At 44.3% G+C, this 18,790-nt stretch overlaps 1 protein-coding gene across 7 annotated transcripts in view; it reads right to left on the reverse strand.

Annotated features, from left to right (window-relative positions):
• Msra (methionine sulfoxide reductase A) overlaps positions 1-18,790 on the reverse strand; it is a 367,510-nt gene that overhangs the window by 97,248 nt on the left and 251,472 nt on the right. For all 7 annotated transcript variants that reach the window (XM_008828101.3, XM_008828100.3, XM_008828104.3 and 4 more), the window contains one exon: positions 6,521-6,627. In XM_008828101.3, coding sequence (XP_008826323.1) covers positions 6,521-6,627 — 107 coding nt within the window. The remainder of the gene's footprint in view (positions 1-6,520; positions 6,628-18,790) is intronic.

Below are 18,790 nucleotides of genomic sequence, written 5' to 3' on the forward strand. Positions count from 1 at the left end.
GGAGGGAGGGAAGAGGGAGGGAGGAAGGGAGGAGGGAGGGAGGAAGGGAGGAAGGAAGGCAGAAAGAGAAAATAGAGACATACAAAAATGTTGATTCTTAAAAGAAATCTATGTGGGAAATTTTGTTATGTAGAGAAATTAGCTCAAGTTCAAGCACTGTGAGTAGCTAACAAGAGTAGTAGACCATTCTGCCAACCACCCAAATGATGAGAGGGAGGGGGTGGGGGAGGGGGAGAGAGATCTTTCATTAACATTCTTTGAGCTTTTAGGATTTCTTTTTACACCACTGTGGTAGAAATGTTTGAAAGGGAGTAAACTTACACAAATTTCTACCTCCTTTCAAAACAAGATAAAAACCACAGGAGCATGGTCTCTGTGACAACATCCATGTCCAATTCTGTGGTTCTTACTCTGATACCCCAGGTATCCAAAAATCCTTGAGCTTTGGGCTAGTTTTATATGTTATATTGTACATATATCTTGATATGTAAAAAGTACAGATACCTCACAGAAAGATGGTGTGATGATTGTGTGGGGTCTAGTAGGCCATGCTAAGGACTTTGGATTTCAGTCCACACACAGTTGGCAAGCCATGGCCGTGCTGGGCAGAAGGAAGGGAAGTAATCTGGGTGATATTTATGATGGCTACTCCAGCTGCCCTGGGTAGGCAGTTATAGAAATGGAGAGGTAAGTTCTGTGGTCCAGGAACAGATAATGGCAGCCTAAGTGATGGCTGTGGCTGTGGCAGGGACAGAGCGTCAGGCGCATGGGAGTTCTATTCTAGGTCGTAGCTTGAATGTGAAATGTTCCCCATAGGCTCATGTGTTTGAACACCTGGTCCCCAGCTAGGGGCAGGTTTTGGGGTGATTCACAGCTGTATGAAGTGGGTCATGGAGGGCAGACCTAGAGGTTTCTTAGTCCCACCCCAGTCCTCGTCATCTCTCTGCTTCCTGACTATGAATGTGACCAGCCACCATGTCTATTCTCATGGACTGTATCCCTTCAAACTGTGAATCAAAATAAACCCTTCCTCACTAAAGTTGCTTCTTGTCAAGTATTTGGTCACAGCAATGAAAGAAGAAGCTGATGCACCAGGGTCACCTGGTTAAATCAATGGTGGTGAGGAGTGAGCACGGGGATGGATCTGGCCTGACTCCTGGGGATGCTGTCAGTGGATGGGCAGAAGAAAGAAGCCAGCAGTTTGCTTATATGGGTGTGTGATTAAAGCCTTCAACGTAGGGCTTGTTGTATGGGCAAGCATGCGGAAATAACAAGTGGGCATTTGGATACAGGGATCTGGAGGGCATGGGGCTGTGAACTGTGAACCTGAGTGCCATTGGTCTGCAGATGGCATTTATATCACACAAGAGAAAAGTGGCGGAACTGTCACTGGTAGCACAGATAGATTATTTAATAATGGAATCTCAATCTCTCTCTCTCTCTCTCTCTCTCTCTCTCTCTCTCTCTCTCTCTCTCTCTCATCTTACAAAGCAGTCAAACCAAAGCACTCGGCGTCAGGGTCTCACTGAGGAGGCTGTGGCATCATTGCATATCTGTCTGCAATCTATATAAGAATGAACTAACGAAAGATAAACATTCCGAGCAATCATTACACATTGTTTTATATCTTTCTTTTTGGGTGTTTTGCCTTAAAACATACACGATATTGCATATATGTAAATATATAGGTGACAAATTACTGAATAATTAAAATTTAAGATAAAATTATAGAAATGATTGAAAGAATATAGCTACATACTGAAGCTATAGATGGATGCACAGATGGATGAGTGGGTAGATGGGTGGATGGACAGGCTGATGGGAGAGAGGATGGATAAACAGATGGTTGGATAGATAAATGGATGGATAGGCTAGGTGAGTGGGTGGACAGACATATGTGTGGGTGGATGGATGGAAGGGTGAATGGGTGGATGGGTAGGTGGATGGATGGATGGATGGATGAACAAACAGAGAGATTAATAGAAATAATAGAGTAATAGAAACAGTTATATTTGAAATATAGCAGTTTAGCATTCACTCCAGAAAGATATTATCATTAGAACCTAATATGTTATAAAATGTACCACAAAGGGAAACTGATTTTTCTTCTGTCTTCTGATAGAGAAATATTTAGTTAAAATATGTTTTTCATTCATGAGTCTTGAGTTGGGAAGGACCTAGGCATGTGATAGGCCAGAAAAACAACCTTCACCTCTGTTAACTGTCTCTCAAGGTTCAAGACATATAATCAACTAGTAACCAAAATACTTAATTCCCAAATGAATAAGCATTGCATTTTTAAGGATGAGGGAATCCCATATGAACCAGTCCACCATCTCCAGAGACCAAGACTCAGTTGAGCATATTAGAAGATGTTGGTTAGGACAGGCTCACTTGGAAGGGAACTTGTCCACAATGGGTAATTCACAAGCAATACACTTTCTATACCTCCTTTAATCAATGCCATAAACAACCCCACCACAAAGCTCTCTAAGGAAAAAATGTTTAAATATGAAGACACAGTTAGGAAAAGATTATAAAGACTTCCCCAAAAGGCATGGGCACTGCCCACATTTTAGTGGACATTCTCAGCTCATTAAAGACTGCCAAGAAGCAGAACCCAGCTCTTTCAAGGCCAGCAAATCCAGCATGAAGTTTCACTCCTGAAAGCTTGACCCTCCTCCTTGGGCCTTCTTCCCCCACCCTTCAATCTGATCTGAAGTAAGAAAAATTCTTCCTCAGGTGTCTGCTGGGCCTGGGATCCACAGCCTAGCCAACTTTGCAGAAAAGCACGGTTGGATGGAAAATTCACTTTAGGTTTCTGGCTTCTCAGCACTCCCGCACATCTAATTAGCTCAACAATTGGTCCCTGTGATAAAATCAGCTAATTTTACGTTCAAATAGCTGCTCTGTGGTAAGCAATACTGTCATTCTAACGTCACATATAAAGAAGTTGCTGAGGAAGTGGGTTCCTGGGAGGTCACTGGGGGCAAACTAGTGGAGACTATCAAATTAGTAGCCTAAGTCAACATTACAGTTAGTACACAAGGGTCCCAGCAGACTTGGAAATAATGCCCAGAATGGAGGGTCAGAAATGGCAACCTTTGAAGGGGAAAAAGGGACATTTAAAATGAATGGAGCAAGTCTCTGCTCTCAGAAATAAATCTGAATATTTCTGACACAATTACAGAAGATAGAGCCTAATCTGGTATTGTGAAGAAATGACTCCCCCAAGATTAAATGCCTTTGTTGTTCCAGCCCTTTCTTCAAGGTCACCTTTAACATAAAGTATCACAAAGGCAATCCAGAGGCTGCCCTCCTCCAGCCAGCTGGGAAGGCAAAAGACAGGATCTGAGACTCAGTCTCTATGGCGTGGAGCCCGTTCAGAAACCACAGCACTTTTAAGGTAAAAAGCAAAGAAAACCTCAATTTCTTTATGAAGCAAAAGCTAACAGTGTCACCTTTCAGAGGCAAATTATTGACTTCTTTGGGGGGCAGTTATAGATATTACAATTACACCAATGTAATGAACAGAAATTCATACAAGTTTCAAAAGCAGAAACAAGGTCTCAGAAATACATGAATGCATGCAATTTTAAACAAAGACACAGAGAGGCATATACCTACATCTATGCATATCTATTGTATCTACATGTGGATGGATGGATGAATAGATGGGTGAATTAATGGATAGACAGAAGTCAAAGATTTGTAGTGAACTTCATGCTTAGAACAGTAATTAGCATTCACTATTCTATTCTGGTTATCTCCACCGTTAAAGGCTATGTGTGTGCTGTACATCACTGCTACGTTACCTCTGTATCTGAAGCTGGCTACTGTGTGATTACATGATCAGGCGAAGGCCCCGCTGGGAAGTTGCCTTCCAATTTTCTTCCTCGGTTTCATCACTACACCGGAGAACCACTTGGTGGGATCAGCCTTGAGTCTTTGGCATTAGCAGCCTTTCCTAGCTCGAAGACAGAGCTGGTGGGGGAAGGGCCCTTTGTGGATGATGGCGCCGGATGCAGCTTGCACCCAGTGATGGTTAGTTTTAATTGCCAACTTGACAGAGCCTAGAACCACCTGGGAGGAGAGTCTCAATGAAGGATTTTTCACATTGGTTGGTCTGTGGCATGTCTGTGGGGGACTGTCTTAATTAAGCTAATTGATGTGAGAAGGCACAGCTCACTGTGGACAGCATCACTCCCTGGTCTGGGGTCCTAAACTGTGTGGGAGGAGAAATCTAGCTGAGCATCAGCAATGAATGTGTTTTCTCTCTCTGCACCTGCATATGACTATGTGTGGAATCATTTCAGTTGTTGACACACCTGGGAAGAGGCAGCCTCAACTGGGGAATTGCTGCTATTAGACTGGCCTTGTGGGCATGTCTGTGAGGCATTCTCTTGATTGTTGAGTGATGTGGGGGGGCCCAGCCCCATTGTGGTAATGCCACCCCTGTGCTGGTGGTGCTGGGTTGTATAAGAAAGCAGGCTGAGCACAGACCAGAGGAGCAAGCCAGTAAGCAGCACTCCTCCATGGTCTGTGCTTAAGTTCCTGCCTCCAGCTTTCGGCCCTAAGTTTCTGCCCTGGCTTCCCTCCATGTTGGATTATGACCTGGGAGTGGCTGAAATAAAGCCTTCCTTGCCCAGTTGGTTTTGGTCAGTGTTTATCACAGCAATAGAAAGTAACTAGAACAGACTAGCTGCCTCCGGTTCCTGCCTTGATTTCCCTGTGAGGATAGGTGGTAACCTGGAATTGTAAGCCAAATAAACCTGTTTCTCCCCTACGTTGCTTTCGGTCAGGACGTCTGCTCACAGGAACGAGCGAGGGCACATTTCATTGTTGGCACTTTTCCTGCTTCACGCTGGGCCCTGTGGCTCACTTGCTTCTCCTTTGGCCTCTGCTCTTGTGCCCTGGTCTGCAGGGACTCAAAGTTCCGTGCACCAGTAATGCTCCCCTCATCCTCCTGACAAATGCCTCTTGCCTCCTGCCCTGGGATGAAGTTTCCACAGAAGTGCAAGGTGACTCTACACATGATGGCTTCCATGACAATGCACTTCTTTTCCCCAGGAATGACAGGTGATTCCAAGAGGCTCGAGCAGCCTGTTACTGGCAGGAGGGGCCTGCATGCCCTGGATGTTATACATTCCTCCCCGACTCCTCCTTGTCCTTTGTTCCTACTTCCTGGTACCACACACCCAGGACATCTTTACACACACCAGCCCCTTGTTTTGCACTCTGCCTTCCACGGGACTCAGGCTAAGACAAATATTGCAGTGGCCACTGAGGTGCAGATGCACCGTGTGCCTCACTGTCCCCCTCCCAAGAGAGGAACGTACTGAGACATTTTGTTCCTGAAAATGGAGATGTCTGTACTCTCTTACTGTAGTCCCCAGAAAGGAACAGAAAAGAAGTTAGTCACTAAATCTGGCCCTGACTCACACAGAGAAAATTCTACATGGGGCACAGGGCTGTGCCCCAGGCTGCACACCATATCAGCCAAGAAGATATCATAGCCTTGGATATTTGATGGGATGAGGGACTCTCTTAACATCTCCCTCAGACCTGTCTCCTATCAGAGTGGAACTGACCAGTCCATAAACCTCATCAGCAGACACACCTCATCCCAGCCTCACTACCTCCTTGGCACCGTGGTAGTTCCTCTACACTATTTACTAATTATACAATAGATCAGCACGATAGCCATGCCTAGCTCTATTGTTAAGTGTGAGTTCACATAAGAAAATATCATAATTAAAATTTGAGCATTATCACAAAACTCTAGAAATTAAAGCAATTCAAGATGTTTTTAAAAGAGCCAAATCTATTGGAGATTATTTTTTATTGCAGAAGTTAATAGTGAAAATAATTATTTCATGATGTAATGCATCTATTTCCGGTAAGTAGTTTTATTATAATTAAGTTTACTGGAAGAGAAAGAGTGTATCACATGTTAAACTGTGTCCTCAGAGAAGACCTGCTGAAGCCTTAATCTCCTAGCACAGAGCCTTATATGCAGTTTGGGGTTTTACAGAAGTAATCGAATTAAGTGAGATTATTAGGGTTAGGCTGAGTCCAACAGGACTGCAGTCCTTATAAATGTAAGATTTGAACACAGAAGAAAACACACATAGAAGAAAGACTGTGCAACTATTCACAGGATTTACACCTGGGAGCCAGGAGAGAGCCTGGACAGGACACTCCCTCAACCCCAGAAGAGGCCCATCCTATCACAAGACTGAAAGAAGCAATGTCTGTTACTTAAACAGATTCTGACAGAGAGACATACTCCTCTTGGGGGGAAGTACGTTGATTTTAAAGAGAATACACAAGGACCCACTCTTAAAATCTTAGCACATATTTCTTTGGCACAAGGGCTCTGCTCCAAGCCTTGTAGAAATATCTACATCTAAAACACAAGCCATGGAATATGGTTGCAGGTGAAAAGAACCAAACTTCCCTGTAATGTTGAGCTGGCCAAGTCACACTGGCCGAGCAGGTGTGCACTGGAGATCCCTACCTTCTGGTAGTCCTCCTTGGACCTCAGGGCTGCCTCCATCTGTGCAACGGAGGTGGGATAGATAGTCGAGCGGTACTGGGTGCCGTAGTCATTGCCCTGGCGCATACCTGGGGGTGAAGACAGAGAAGATTAGGGCACTGCTGGGTGACAGTGCTGGTGCCACCAGACAAAGATTCCTTCATGTGGCTGCTATGGTGGGTTTGGCCAAGTGCTTCCTTTTTATCTTGACGTCATTTTTTTTAAAAATATTTTATTTATTATTTTTATTTTATGTTTATGAGTGTATTGCCTGCATGTGTATGTGTGCCTGTGCTATGCAATGCCTGTGGAGGCCAGAAGAGGGCGTTGGATCCCCTGAAACTGGAGTTACAGGAGTTAAGGATGGTTTGTAGCTGCCATGTGAGTGCTGGGAATCGAACCCGGGTCCTCTGCAAGAGCAGTCAGTGCTCTTAACTGCTGAGCCATCTCTCCAGCACCAATGTCACTTTCTTAAAACAAGCAGGAAATACATGTGTTTTAATTATAACAAGTGGAGGCACGGCTCAGTGGTTAAGAGTACACACTGCTCTTTGAGAGGACCTGAGCTCAAGTCCCAGCACCCACCTGGGACAGCTCACGACTACCTGTAACTCCAGCTCCAGGTGATTTTGACCCCTCTGGCTTCCAAGAGCACTGCACTCTAATGCACTCACCCCCACACAGACACATACACACACACAATTTTAATATTTAAAAAAAAAAATTTAGAAGAAGCAGTTCATTACAGCGTTAACATACTCAATAACAGTTTACAGAGCAAAGATACATCTCTTTCAAAAGTGGCTATAAAATTTTCAGGTTCACTGTTGAATTAATACAGTTATACAGTATTGAACTCAGTATAAGCCCTGAGTTTTTAACCTTTAAAAAAGATAAATATTACCATTGAAATCTACCTGATGACTTTATAGACATACACAGGTGCCAAGGATCCGAGTGCAACTGATTATGACTAGTAACAATCAGATACATACAGATTAGAGACGCATGCGCCAACATCTCAGTGTTATTAGCAAAAACAATGAGTCTTTCTGTAAGAAACAGTATACTTTAAAATAAAATGGAGATCTTTTTTAAATGTTAAATACTCATTCAGTTTTGTGTCTTACAAGATTTATACTGAGTTCAATATTGTATAACTCTATTAATTCAACTGTGAACCTAATAATTTTATAGCCACTTTTGGAAATGATGCATCTTAGCTCAGGAAATTATTGAACATGTTAATGCTGTTTAATGAAATGCTTCTTCTAATCATGTAGTTATTAAAAATTCAAAAAAAATTTACTTCATGATAAATAATAAGAGGTGATTTAAAATAATTTTTAAATTAAAATATTTAATTATAACAAATATCCTTGAACTTAGGAAAACTGAACAGTCTTGGATCATGCTAGATAGTCCACAAATAATTATTTTATACGCAAATATTTAAAGGGTAATCTATTCATTTGTCACCATGACATGTGTATTGCTTTGGCTGGGAGAGTGTTTTGGGAAAGCGAGCTCTCCGTTGCCATAGCAAATACCTGAGAGAAATCAAGTTACAAGGGGGAGTTGGTGATTTTCATTCCCAGTTTCAGTCCATGAAACTTTGCCGGGTGCCATGGCCTGTGGGGAAGCAGCACATCTTGGTGGGAACACCTAGCACAGCAAGATGCTAACCTCTTGGCTGGCTGCCAGGAAGCAAAGCCAGAGGAAGAGAAGGGGCTCAGGTCCCAGTATCCCCTCTAAGAGTGCATCCCCAATGACCTAACTTCCTTCCACCCAGCCCCACCCCCTAAAAGTCTCACCACTGCACCATAGTGCCATGAACTGGGGAGTGAACCTTCAACACATGGATATCTGGAGGATTCAATCTGTAGAGAGCAGGGCACCCAGACCCTCCGGTTCTTTCTAGAGGGCAGGTAGGAGTCTTTGGTATAAGTAGTACTTAAATGTCTTCTAGGGATAATGCTTTACAAGCATTTACGGTTAAGACCATGGACACTGGAATACAGACAAACTGAAGATTTATTATTTATTTATTTAGGCAGGGGAGACAGGGGTCTCTAATACATTATTTTGGTTTTCCTAATGTTCTACTAAAAACGGACTACGGGACTAGAGAGATGGGTAAGAACACCTTCCAGGCGAGCATGATGACCGAGTTTGAATCCCCAGCACTCACACAGGAAAAGCTGTGTGTAGCTATGCACCCAATGTCCTCCTCTGGCCTCCAAACAGATGTGTGCACCCATGTGTGCTCGGGTGTTTACATACACTACACACACACGTCAACATGCGTACCCATTGTGATGGCTAGTTTTTGCTGTTAATTTGACACAATTAGGATCACCTGGAAAAAAGAGTCCAAATGAGGAATTTTCATAATTTTTATGCTAGATTTCAAGTTTTAACTTGTTGAGTATATGTTTCAATGTTGAGAGTCAACAGGCTAACCAGCGGCCAGTCCTTAAAGACGCCTTCAAAACATAAAACGAAGGCAGGAGAAACTGTCTTCAAACATCCCACTGGGTTTAGAATATAAATGTGTTCAGTTCCCAAGTTTCAAATCACAGCACCCCAGGAAATAGTACTGAAACCTGGATCTCCACTTGGGATTGGTGAAGCACCAACCTTCAGTCAGCTTTACCTACCAGAAGCGGATAAGCTGCCAACTAGGGAGAATGCTAACTAGCTCATTTGGGGGAACAAGCCTCACTTGGGCTACTTTCAAGATGGCGGGATGGTGAATAAATCGATTTACGTAAACCCTTAGAGTAAAATCTCAGTGTTTTTAATGACGCTGTTGGACAACTAAACTCTTAAAATCCAAGCATGACCACCAGGGCTGCTCTCTGTACCATGGACCTCAATCCCACACTGCTCACATCTTGACCTGGGTGAGTCGTCATCCTGGGGCTGCCCTATGCATTCTAGGATGTGTGTAGGAGCATCCTCCGATTCCACCCAATGCTGCCCATCCAGTTGTGACAAGCAAAACTACGGCTATACACTGCTACATGTCCCTTGGGTAGCAAAATTGCCTCCGGGTGAGACCCATTCCTCTATTAATGGACCATGGCTTCTGACATCACTGTGGGCACGGTCTACATTTTCAAAGCAGCTCAGTGAGACAACGGCAAGGGGACAGAGACCGACAGCTCCAGAGGAACCACAGATGTCTTCTGAGAACATATTTTTGCTTGTATCCACTAACTTCCATGGTCACTAGTCGGTTTCATTTTATTTTATACCCGAATTTAAGAGAATGGAGAGTTGCATCAGGGAATACAAGATTTTTCAAAATCCATTTTTTGGGGGAAATAGCATTTTAAATGACATACTGAAAGTCTAAAAAACAATAAGACTTGAGGGGCAGGAGAGATGGCACACTGGTTAAGAGCATGTACTGTTCTTGCAGAGGATCTGAGTTTCGCTCCAAGCACCCACATCTGGTGGCTTACAGCTGCCTGTAACACTCCACCTCTAGGGGATCTGATACCCTCTTTTGGCTTCTGTGGAGTACCTGAACTCATGTGTAACACACAGACACACAGACACACACACACACACAATATTAAAAATAAAATCTAAAAGATAAACAGACTTTTGGAGGACAAATTAAAATTAGTATGTATACAGTTTAAATACAAGGCTCTCCGCTGCACAAGAAAAGCACAAAAAGTCTTTTTTCTTCTTTTTTAATAGTCAGTACAAGAAAAAAATAGAAGTATTAAAATATCACACTGTCCCTCTGTGACTAAAGCATCAAGCCACAGTGACTAGAGCATCAAGCCACTAGAGCATCAAGCCACAGAGAACCTCCGAGCCCCGCCATCCGGCCTCACTGTGCCAGTCAGTTACAGCATGAAGGTGATTTAACGTACAACTGCAGTTCTTCTTCAGTTAAAATAAGTGAAGCTCTACTGATATCTGTCAACTAGGGGTGGCAGGTGGCTCCACGATCAGGGGTCTCACTCCTGGGGTCACGCAGCATCTTCCAGTGCTATATACCTCACTGTCAAAGTGCAGAAGGAGAAGGAAGGAGAAAAAAGAAAGAAAACCTCCCACTTCATCCATCATTATTTTTATTTCTGAAATTATTTATTATTATTGTTGTGCACATATGATGTGTGTGTGGGGGTTAGGGGATGATGCATATGCCATGGTGCATGTGTGGGCCAAAGGACAACTTTGTGGAACCAGAAGTCTCCTTCTAACTTTCATTCTAGGGATCAAACTCAAGGCGCCAAGGCTTTTGGGGCAAGCCCTTTTTCCCGGCGCACCATCTTGTCAACCCTGACTTCCTTCATCTTTAAACATCCTTCCTAGAAGTTCCACCCCACACTCTTACTTCCCTCTCATTGGTCAGAACCTGGTTACATGGCCAACACTTCCATACCTCACTATGCGTGGGGCCGAGACCTGGCCTGACGGAGGCCACGTCCCTGCTCAACCTCTCCTTCCCTCTTGTGCCTCCAATTCCCTCACAGGTTCTTTTATGTTTTTCAGGAGGGCACTTTCTCCCCTAGTCACACGTGCCAAAAACCCCGCCTCGAGTTCTGCTTAGGGAAGCAAACCTGCCTCCATGGTATCCAGTTAGTTTTGTTTCCCTTCGATCTGCCTGGCTGCCCACCTTTAGTACATTGTTTCTTGCACTGTCATCCTCAAAGAAATCCCACAGCCCTATCTAGCACCGTGGTCCCACTTAGCACTGCGGTCCCACTTCAGAGGCGCATCTTACGTTTTGCAGTTGACATTCGGCAGGTGCTATGGCTCTGTCTACTAAATTCTGAACATCTCCAGTGGCTTCTTCAAAATGTATCTCAATGAAAAGTAAAACCAACACGTGGCTGAGAACGTCAGTCATCCCAAGCACTGCAGAAGCTGGTTTTTATGAACTAACCCTCTAGTTTGTCTCCACAGACATGACAACGAAAAGTCACCTGAATGTCTCAATGGCTCATGGAGACCACAGCTCACACAGCCTGCTCCAGCACTGTCTCCTCCCTGATGCTGGAAAACAGGGTCTCCCTGGGTGAGGATAGCACAGAGCACCCCCTCTCCACCAGGTCTCTCCCTCACGGTGATGTACAGCTTCTAACAGGAACCCGCGGGCTCTTCTTGGCACACCTGGCCTTTCTCTCAGGTGTCTGAGATGCATTCCATGAATATGGAACAGCCTCCTCTACCAGACTGAAGAATTAGTTCTGTCAATTTTAACTGACAGCTCATTTTAAATTTAAAACACCAAATAAATGAATGGATAGCCCTTGTTTCATCAAAAGGAGGTGGGAAAGCCATCAAAGCAGCTAATAAAGCCTGGGGAGACAGCTCAGTCAGTAAAGAGCCAGCTGCAGTAGCACAGGCCCTGAGGTGGATCCCCAGAGGCCACATCAAAAGCTGGACACCGTGGCCCATGCTTGTGACCCCAGCATGGTGGACACAGGTGGATACCAGAGGTTAGCCAGCTAGCCTAGCCTAATCAGTGGACCCCCATCCTGGTAAATGACCCTGTTTTTTAAAAAAACAAGATAGACAGTGCTTGAGGAATGACTCCGGAGGTTGTCTTCTGGCTTCCATATGTATGTACACACACACACACACACACACACACACACACACACACAGGTCAAGGGGCCTTCACAGTTAAGAAGTCACCAAGCCTCCCTTTCTCTGTACCATGGCAAACATTTTTCTGAGGACACTGGGCTCAGCTTTGAGGAGTCTCTTGGAAGGGTGGTAGAGGTTTCCTCCCCGTGGCTCCCACTTGTTCTGAGAGAGAGAGAGAGAGAGAGAGAGAGACTCTAGCCCCTCACACTATGTGCCAGACACTCTGTCTTACATATCCTGTCCATCCAATGCTGCAAACACTTGGAGCCTCATTATTTCCCAGAAGATGAGCTTAACACTCAGAGAGACACTAGAAGCTCGAGGAAGGCCAGAGCTACATCTGGAAGCCTCTAAACCTCTCAACCAGTGTTACTCCAATTTGAAAAAAATAAATATACATTATAAGTAAAAACAAAAAAGCTAAAGGAAAATGTAAAGGTACAATAGGGTGTTTTTACAGGTGTGACGACCATTTGCACAGTGGTCTTTCTCTGTCTCATACAATGCATCTCAGGAGACAATACTGTATAACAGAGATGTCAAATAATCTCTCCATACGCAAAAGCAAAGAAAAAGGTTTTGATTTTCAGTAATAAGCACACATTACCTCTATAATAATAAATAAATTATTTTGAAAAGATGTGGTGATTTCTTCCTAAGAGGTAAAAAAATGTCCTCTTAATGTAGATTTTGCTTTATTTATGGCTGGCCAAATGAACTATATTAAGTTATGACAGGTCTCTTAGGAGGTCTTTTGAGATTCCATGTCTGTTTATGCTCCAAACTCCCAAGTTTGGTCAAATAATAAGAAAGTAAGAAAACTTCCCAAATATTAAAATTTATATATCGTCATTTCCAACACAAATATAAAGCTCTATAGGCATGTGTCAGTCAAATGACAGGCCACCACAGAGCATCAGGCACATCAATGAGAGTCTCAGGATGCTTACAGAATCAGCATCAAGCACACATCTGCACACATCTGCACACATGCACAAAGCTGAGTCTTCTTTGGGGTTACCACTCTTACCATAGCAGAAGTAGCAATGGACATCCCAGCCATGAAGTCCCCAGATCTACGACGGTGAGTATTAACTGTCAATGGTCATAGTTTCTTCCTAAGTAACTAAGGAACTGACCAAAACCAACTTGGGAAGGTAAGGGTTTATTTTATCTTCTATCTCCCGGGTCAGTCACAAGGAAATCAAGGCAGGAACTTGGAGCACACGTCACGGAGGAACACCGCTTACTGACTTGCTCTTCTGGTCCATGCTCAGCCTTCTTTCTTACACAACACAGGACCATCTGCTCAGGGATAGCATGGCCCACAGTATGCTGGGCTCTCCCACATCATTCAACAATCCAGAAAATGCCCCCATAGATGGGTTCACAAGGCCAATCCAGTAGAAGCAATTCCCCATTTGGGGTTTCCTCTTCCCAGATGTGCCAAGTTGACAAGTAACACTATCCAGCACATCAAATTAACAGAATCTAGAATCACCTGGGAGGTGTTTGTGAGGGAGTAGCTTCATTTTGTTGAGGTCAGAAGACCCATTCATTGTAGGTAGCAACATTCCTTGCCTGGCATCCTAGATTGCGTAAAATGGAGAAAGTGAGCTGACCTCTAGAAATCATGCATCCATCCCTCCTTATATGCAGTTTGTGAATGGGATCTTATCAGATGGTTCAAATCCTGCTGCCTTGACTTCCCTACCATGATGGACTGCACCTTGAACAGTGAGCTAAAATAAACCTTTCTCTCTTACATTGCTTTTGTCAGGATATTTTATCATGATAACAGGAAAGGAACCAAGACAAGATCCAATTCAGAAAATATATACAAAGCATGCACATACATGCACCAAGGTACATAAATCATACATACACAGCTTATTCAAGTGTGCACTTTAAAATTATGTAGAAACTTATCATTATTTATTATTGAGAAGTGAACACTCACATAACAACCGCCAACATCAAGAAATGGAATGTTGCCACTCCACCATGGGTCCCAACTGATGACAGTTTAGTTCAGTTGGACCTGTTTTTGAAATTTATACAGATGAAACTATGCTGTGGTTTGAATCCTTCACATACTCTTCATTCTGTGGCTTCAGAACATCTCTTGTATGAACACCCCACCGTGGATGCATCCATCCTACTGTGATAAGTGTGACCAGCTCAGGGCTGCCAAGAGCATTCTCAACATGAACTCTGCTACACATACGCATGTGTTTCTCATGGGCATATACCTTAAAACAGAACTGTTGGCTTACAGAGTTTGCTCATCTTCAATATAACTACACACAAGCCATTTTCCAGAGCAGTAGCCCTGATTTATAAAACCCATGTCGATATGCACAAGGTCCTGGAGCTCCAAGCACTTGCAATTCTGATGTTCTGCTCTCTCCCAGCCTGCTTAGAATGTGGTGAAATCTCATTTGGTCTTAATTTATAGTTTCCTGATTGGTAACAATGTTATTTTTCATTTATTATGTTTCTTTGTTATTTAAGTACTCCAACCATCTTCCTATGTAGCAACCTGTTTTTGAAAGACATCTATTTCATATGTTTTAAAAAATCTTTTCTTTAAATATTGTGGATATGAATTCTTTAACTGTTCTTGGTCTTTCCTTTACAATTTTTGCTTTTATTTTATGAGGTTTGCCTGCATGGATACATGACACATGCCTGCCTAGTGTCTGTGGAGGCCAGAAGACAGAGTTAGATCCCCTGGAACTGGAGTTACATGCAGTTGTGAACTGCCAAATGGGTGCTGGGAACTGAACCTGGGTCCTCTATAAGAGCAGCAAGTGCTCTTAACTGCTAAGCTACTTCTCCAGCCCCTACAATTTTTTTTTTTTTTGGTAAACCAAAGTTGGGATTTTGAAAAAGATGAATTTATCAAATCTTTTCTGCCTTTGAGGTTATTGCTTTTAAGATTTTGTATAGGGAAGACCTTCTAGATCCTAAACTATAATGAGGTGTCTAAGAGTCCTGCACAATTGCCTTTTACTTTTAGGTCTTAAGGGCACTAGGGAAGGATTTGTATGTGTGGTGTGGGGCAGAAATTCAACTGAGTTTTATTCTTTAAGAAAATGATCTTTGTCAATTAAAAAGTCCTTCTCAGCACTCTGAAGTGCCACAGTGTCCACTGTCACCTCATGGGTCCTCTGCTTGCATCTCCCTTCTTCTGCACTGTCTGCTCATCTGTCCCTACAACAAAACCACAGCTTTGTGGAGGCTTCATGCATACAACTTTACAATGGATGACTCATGATAAGTGGAAGAAAAAGTCCCCTGTGTTCTTATTAAGTAAGAGTATCTTTGCTTTTCTTGGACACTTACATGTCCACATAAATTTTGGAATCAGTTTTTAAAATCTTTAAAAAGGAGGAAGTTGAGGAGGAATAAAGAATTAGGAGGAAGAGAGGAGGAGGAGGAGGAGGAGGAGGAGGGGAGGGAGAATGAGGAGGAGAAGGAGGAAGAAGGGGAGGAGGAGCAGGAAGAGGACACCTACCAGGATAACAATGACAGCATCATTCTGGGATTTCATTTGGGTTTGTACTGAATTTATAGAATAATTTGAGATGATTGACATGTTCACAAGCCCATTCCAGCTGCCCAATGGCCAAGTGACTTCTACAGTCTAAAGATTTTTTAGTTGTACTCTTCTTGAAGCAACCTCTTCCTGGTAAACCAAGAAACTCTGACGTTCCCATGGCTGAACCTGTGGGAGACAAGCTTGAGCCTGGGGTGATATTGCAACTGTCAGGGTCCAGGAATCCTGGCTCTGTAATCTGAAACCCAATATGCTAATGAGGCATCATACCCTCTATTCTGTGATAGGACGTTGTCTGTTATGCTAATAGGATGATGCTAATAAGGTATCCTACTTGCTGTACTGTGATAGGATGCTAAATCTGTTATGCTAATGAGGTATCCTACTTGCTGTGCTGTGATTGGACCACTACCTCTATATAAGCTTGTGCCTCCCTGCAATGAAGCAGACCTGTGTCACTGAACCTGGTATCCCGTGTCTGGATGTGGCTCTGCTGACACAGTCTCCTCACCAGCCCTGGGGTCTGGGACTGGGCAGCAGCAGTGAGGACAGGAGGCAGCACAGGGCAAGCAAAAGAGCTGCCTTGGCACCAGGTGAGCAGAAGAGTGGTCTCAGCCCAGGGCAAGCGGAGGAGCAGCCTTGACGCCCATGAGAACAAAGGAGCAGCACCCACGAGAACAGAGAAGCGGCTGCTGCTGGTGGTGACCGCAGCTGGTACCCAACGTGGGGCTCGAAAAGCCTGACCCCATGAGGCTGTGACACTTGGGCTGTAACACTCGGGGCTCCTGGTGCCCCCTTTGCCAGTGATTCTTCCGTGGGTGCTCGCTGCTTTCGTTCTCCTGTGCTTCCTCTTCTGGCTTGCAGTTGTGTTGTTCCTGTCTCCACCGATCATATTCCTGGACGGCTCCTGAGTCCTTCTGGGTACGTCTTGCAGGGTGAGTGACCTCCAGTATGAGGAATAGTTATCCAGCTGCTGCCGGCCTCCGTGCTGCTGCACTGATTTCTCTCCTCAGGAGTAGGCAAATTAGGGTAACAGAGAAGGAAGTAACTAAGGTATTAGATGAAGTGCTAGCTCTTGCTCCTTGGTTTACAGATTCCTGCTTTTGGGTTCTGGAGCAATGGGCTTGTGTGCTATTCACGGCCAGAAAGAGAGAAGTCAGGGAGGGGGATCCATTATCTGGGCTGTTCTACAGCCATTCTGGACTCTCTTCTGGGGATTCCCCCCAAAGCCCCTGAACAAGACACTCTCCTATTAAAGGAGATAGATGAGCAAATACAACAATAGGACACTGCGGACGGCCTATCCCAGGCATTTCCAGTCAAAACCAAACTAACTGATTTCTCTTCTGATGTGGAAATGATGACTGCTGATAATGAGATAGAAAATGAAGAACTAGGGTCCAAGGGTCCCCCTGATAAAAAACGGGAAGTCAAGACCGCCCCTGTCCCGCCATAATGGGGCGGTGGCTACCCTCTGCCATCTTGTATTGGCTTTGATTAGAAATGGGAAGTTAAGACAGCCTCTGCTCCGCCATTACGGGGCAATGGCTACTTTCTGCCATCTTGCACTAGCTCTAAGGAAGTTTCCCCCCAGTCCATCTACCCCTCCCTTCCAGAGGAGGACTGGAAGTCCCTGCCACCTAGGCCTTCTCCTATGATACAATGGGTGATTTTCCACAGTTTTTCCTGGTTATCGTCAATCAGAGACAACAGAACCCCAATGTCTGGAATCCATATTCTCATGATACCTTAAGGAAGCTGCGTAATGCAGCAGTTGAGGATGGCATTCACTCCTCTTGGTTTGGTCAGCTATTAGATCAGCCATGCAGCCAACACTCCCTATGGCTGGCAGAATATTGCCCGTGCCTGTCTACATGGAGGTGATTTTCTCTTGTGGAAGGCTGCTTATCAGGACAAATGTAAACAACAGGCAAAACACAATAGAAATACCAATGTTCAAAACATTGGGTTTGATGCCTTGCTAGGGCATGGCAATTTTGAAACCCCACAAGCCCAGGCACAGGAACCTCCTTGCTACTTTAAACAAGTGTGGCTTCGTGCAGTCTGTGCTCAGAGCTGTAAACATTTGGTCCATGCCTGCTCCTCTTGTGCCCCTCTTCTACCTCTTGGGCCATTACAACGATCTGGGACCCTCCCTAGAGGTCTTTGCCCAAATAAGATATGGCAAATGGATGCTCCTTTTGGCAAGCTCAAATATATCCATCATATTATTGACACCTGTTGTTAATGCAAGGGCAAGTCTATGATTGTGTCTTTCCAGATACTGTTCTAGCCCCCATTTAGATCCCAGCTCAAAACATCAAAATTGCCTGCAATGAAAAACCTCCCTCCACAACCACCAACCCTGGAGATGGCAGCCCTGACCCTGGAGGAAGCAGCATACTGCTCAACCACCGAGAGACCAATCTCACAGACCACAAAAGCCACCAACCTGGGGAGACCTCAAACATCTCTCTCTGCAAACAGAGACATTAGCTAAGCTAAGTCCTCAATCTAGAGAAAAACCTTTGTCTATGTTCCTTATTATTTATGTTATCAGTATTGTTAACTCTCAAGCTCTAGCAACTCTTGTTAACCCCCACTAACCCATCAACCTAACTTGACAGATTATTAATGTAGCCAACGAAAAGGAGGTAAATGCCACGTAAAAACTACACCCCCTGGCCAATGGTTTCCTGAACTACAGATGTACCATGCTCTTGTCTGCCTTAGCTGTTTCCCTTATTATACTAACTCTTCTGGTTTTTGGACCCTGTGTTGTCAACGGTCTCCTTGACCATTCAGTTGGCTGTTGCCCCACCTCCAGATCTTGCTGGGCATGTCTCTGAAAGCAGGGACCCACTATTCCTTGCCCTTATCAACCTATGGTTGTCCTCTGACAGGTTTTGGCAGATTCTTGACCCCTGAGGAGGCCTTTGGACAGGCCAATGCTGGATGTGCTGCCTCTCCCTCTGCCAAACCACACAAACGGACCCACCCTTCGAGGGCTGGTAGTCAATGACAGGTAAGATCCCAACAGACAGGACAACCTAAGACAGGCACAGTCCAGT

This window comes from Nannospalax galili, unplaced genomic scaffold, assembly GCF_000622305.1.
Source record: "Nannospalax galili isolate Female #2095 unplaced genomic scaffold, S.galili_v1.0 scaffold612, whole genome shotgun sequence".
Taxonomy (NCBI): Eukaryota; Metazoa; Chordata; class Mammalia; order Rodentia; family Spalacidae; genus Nannospalax; species Nannospalax galili.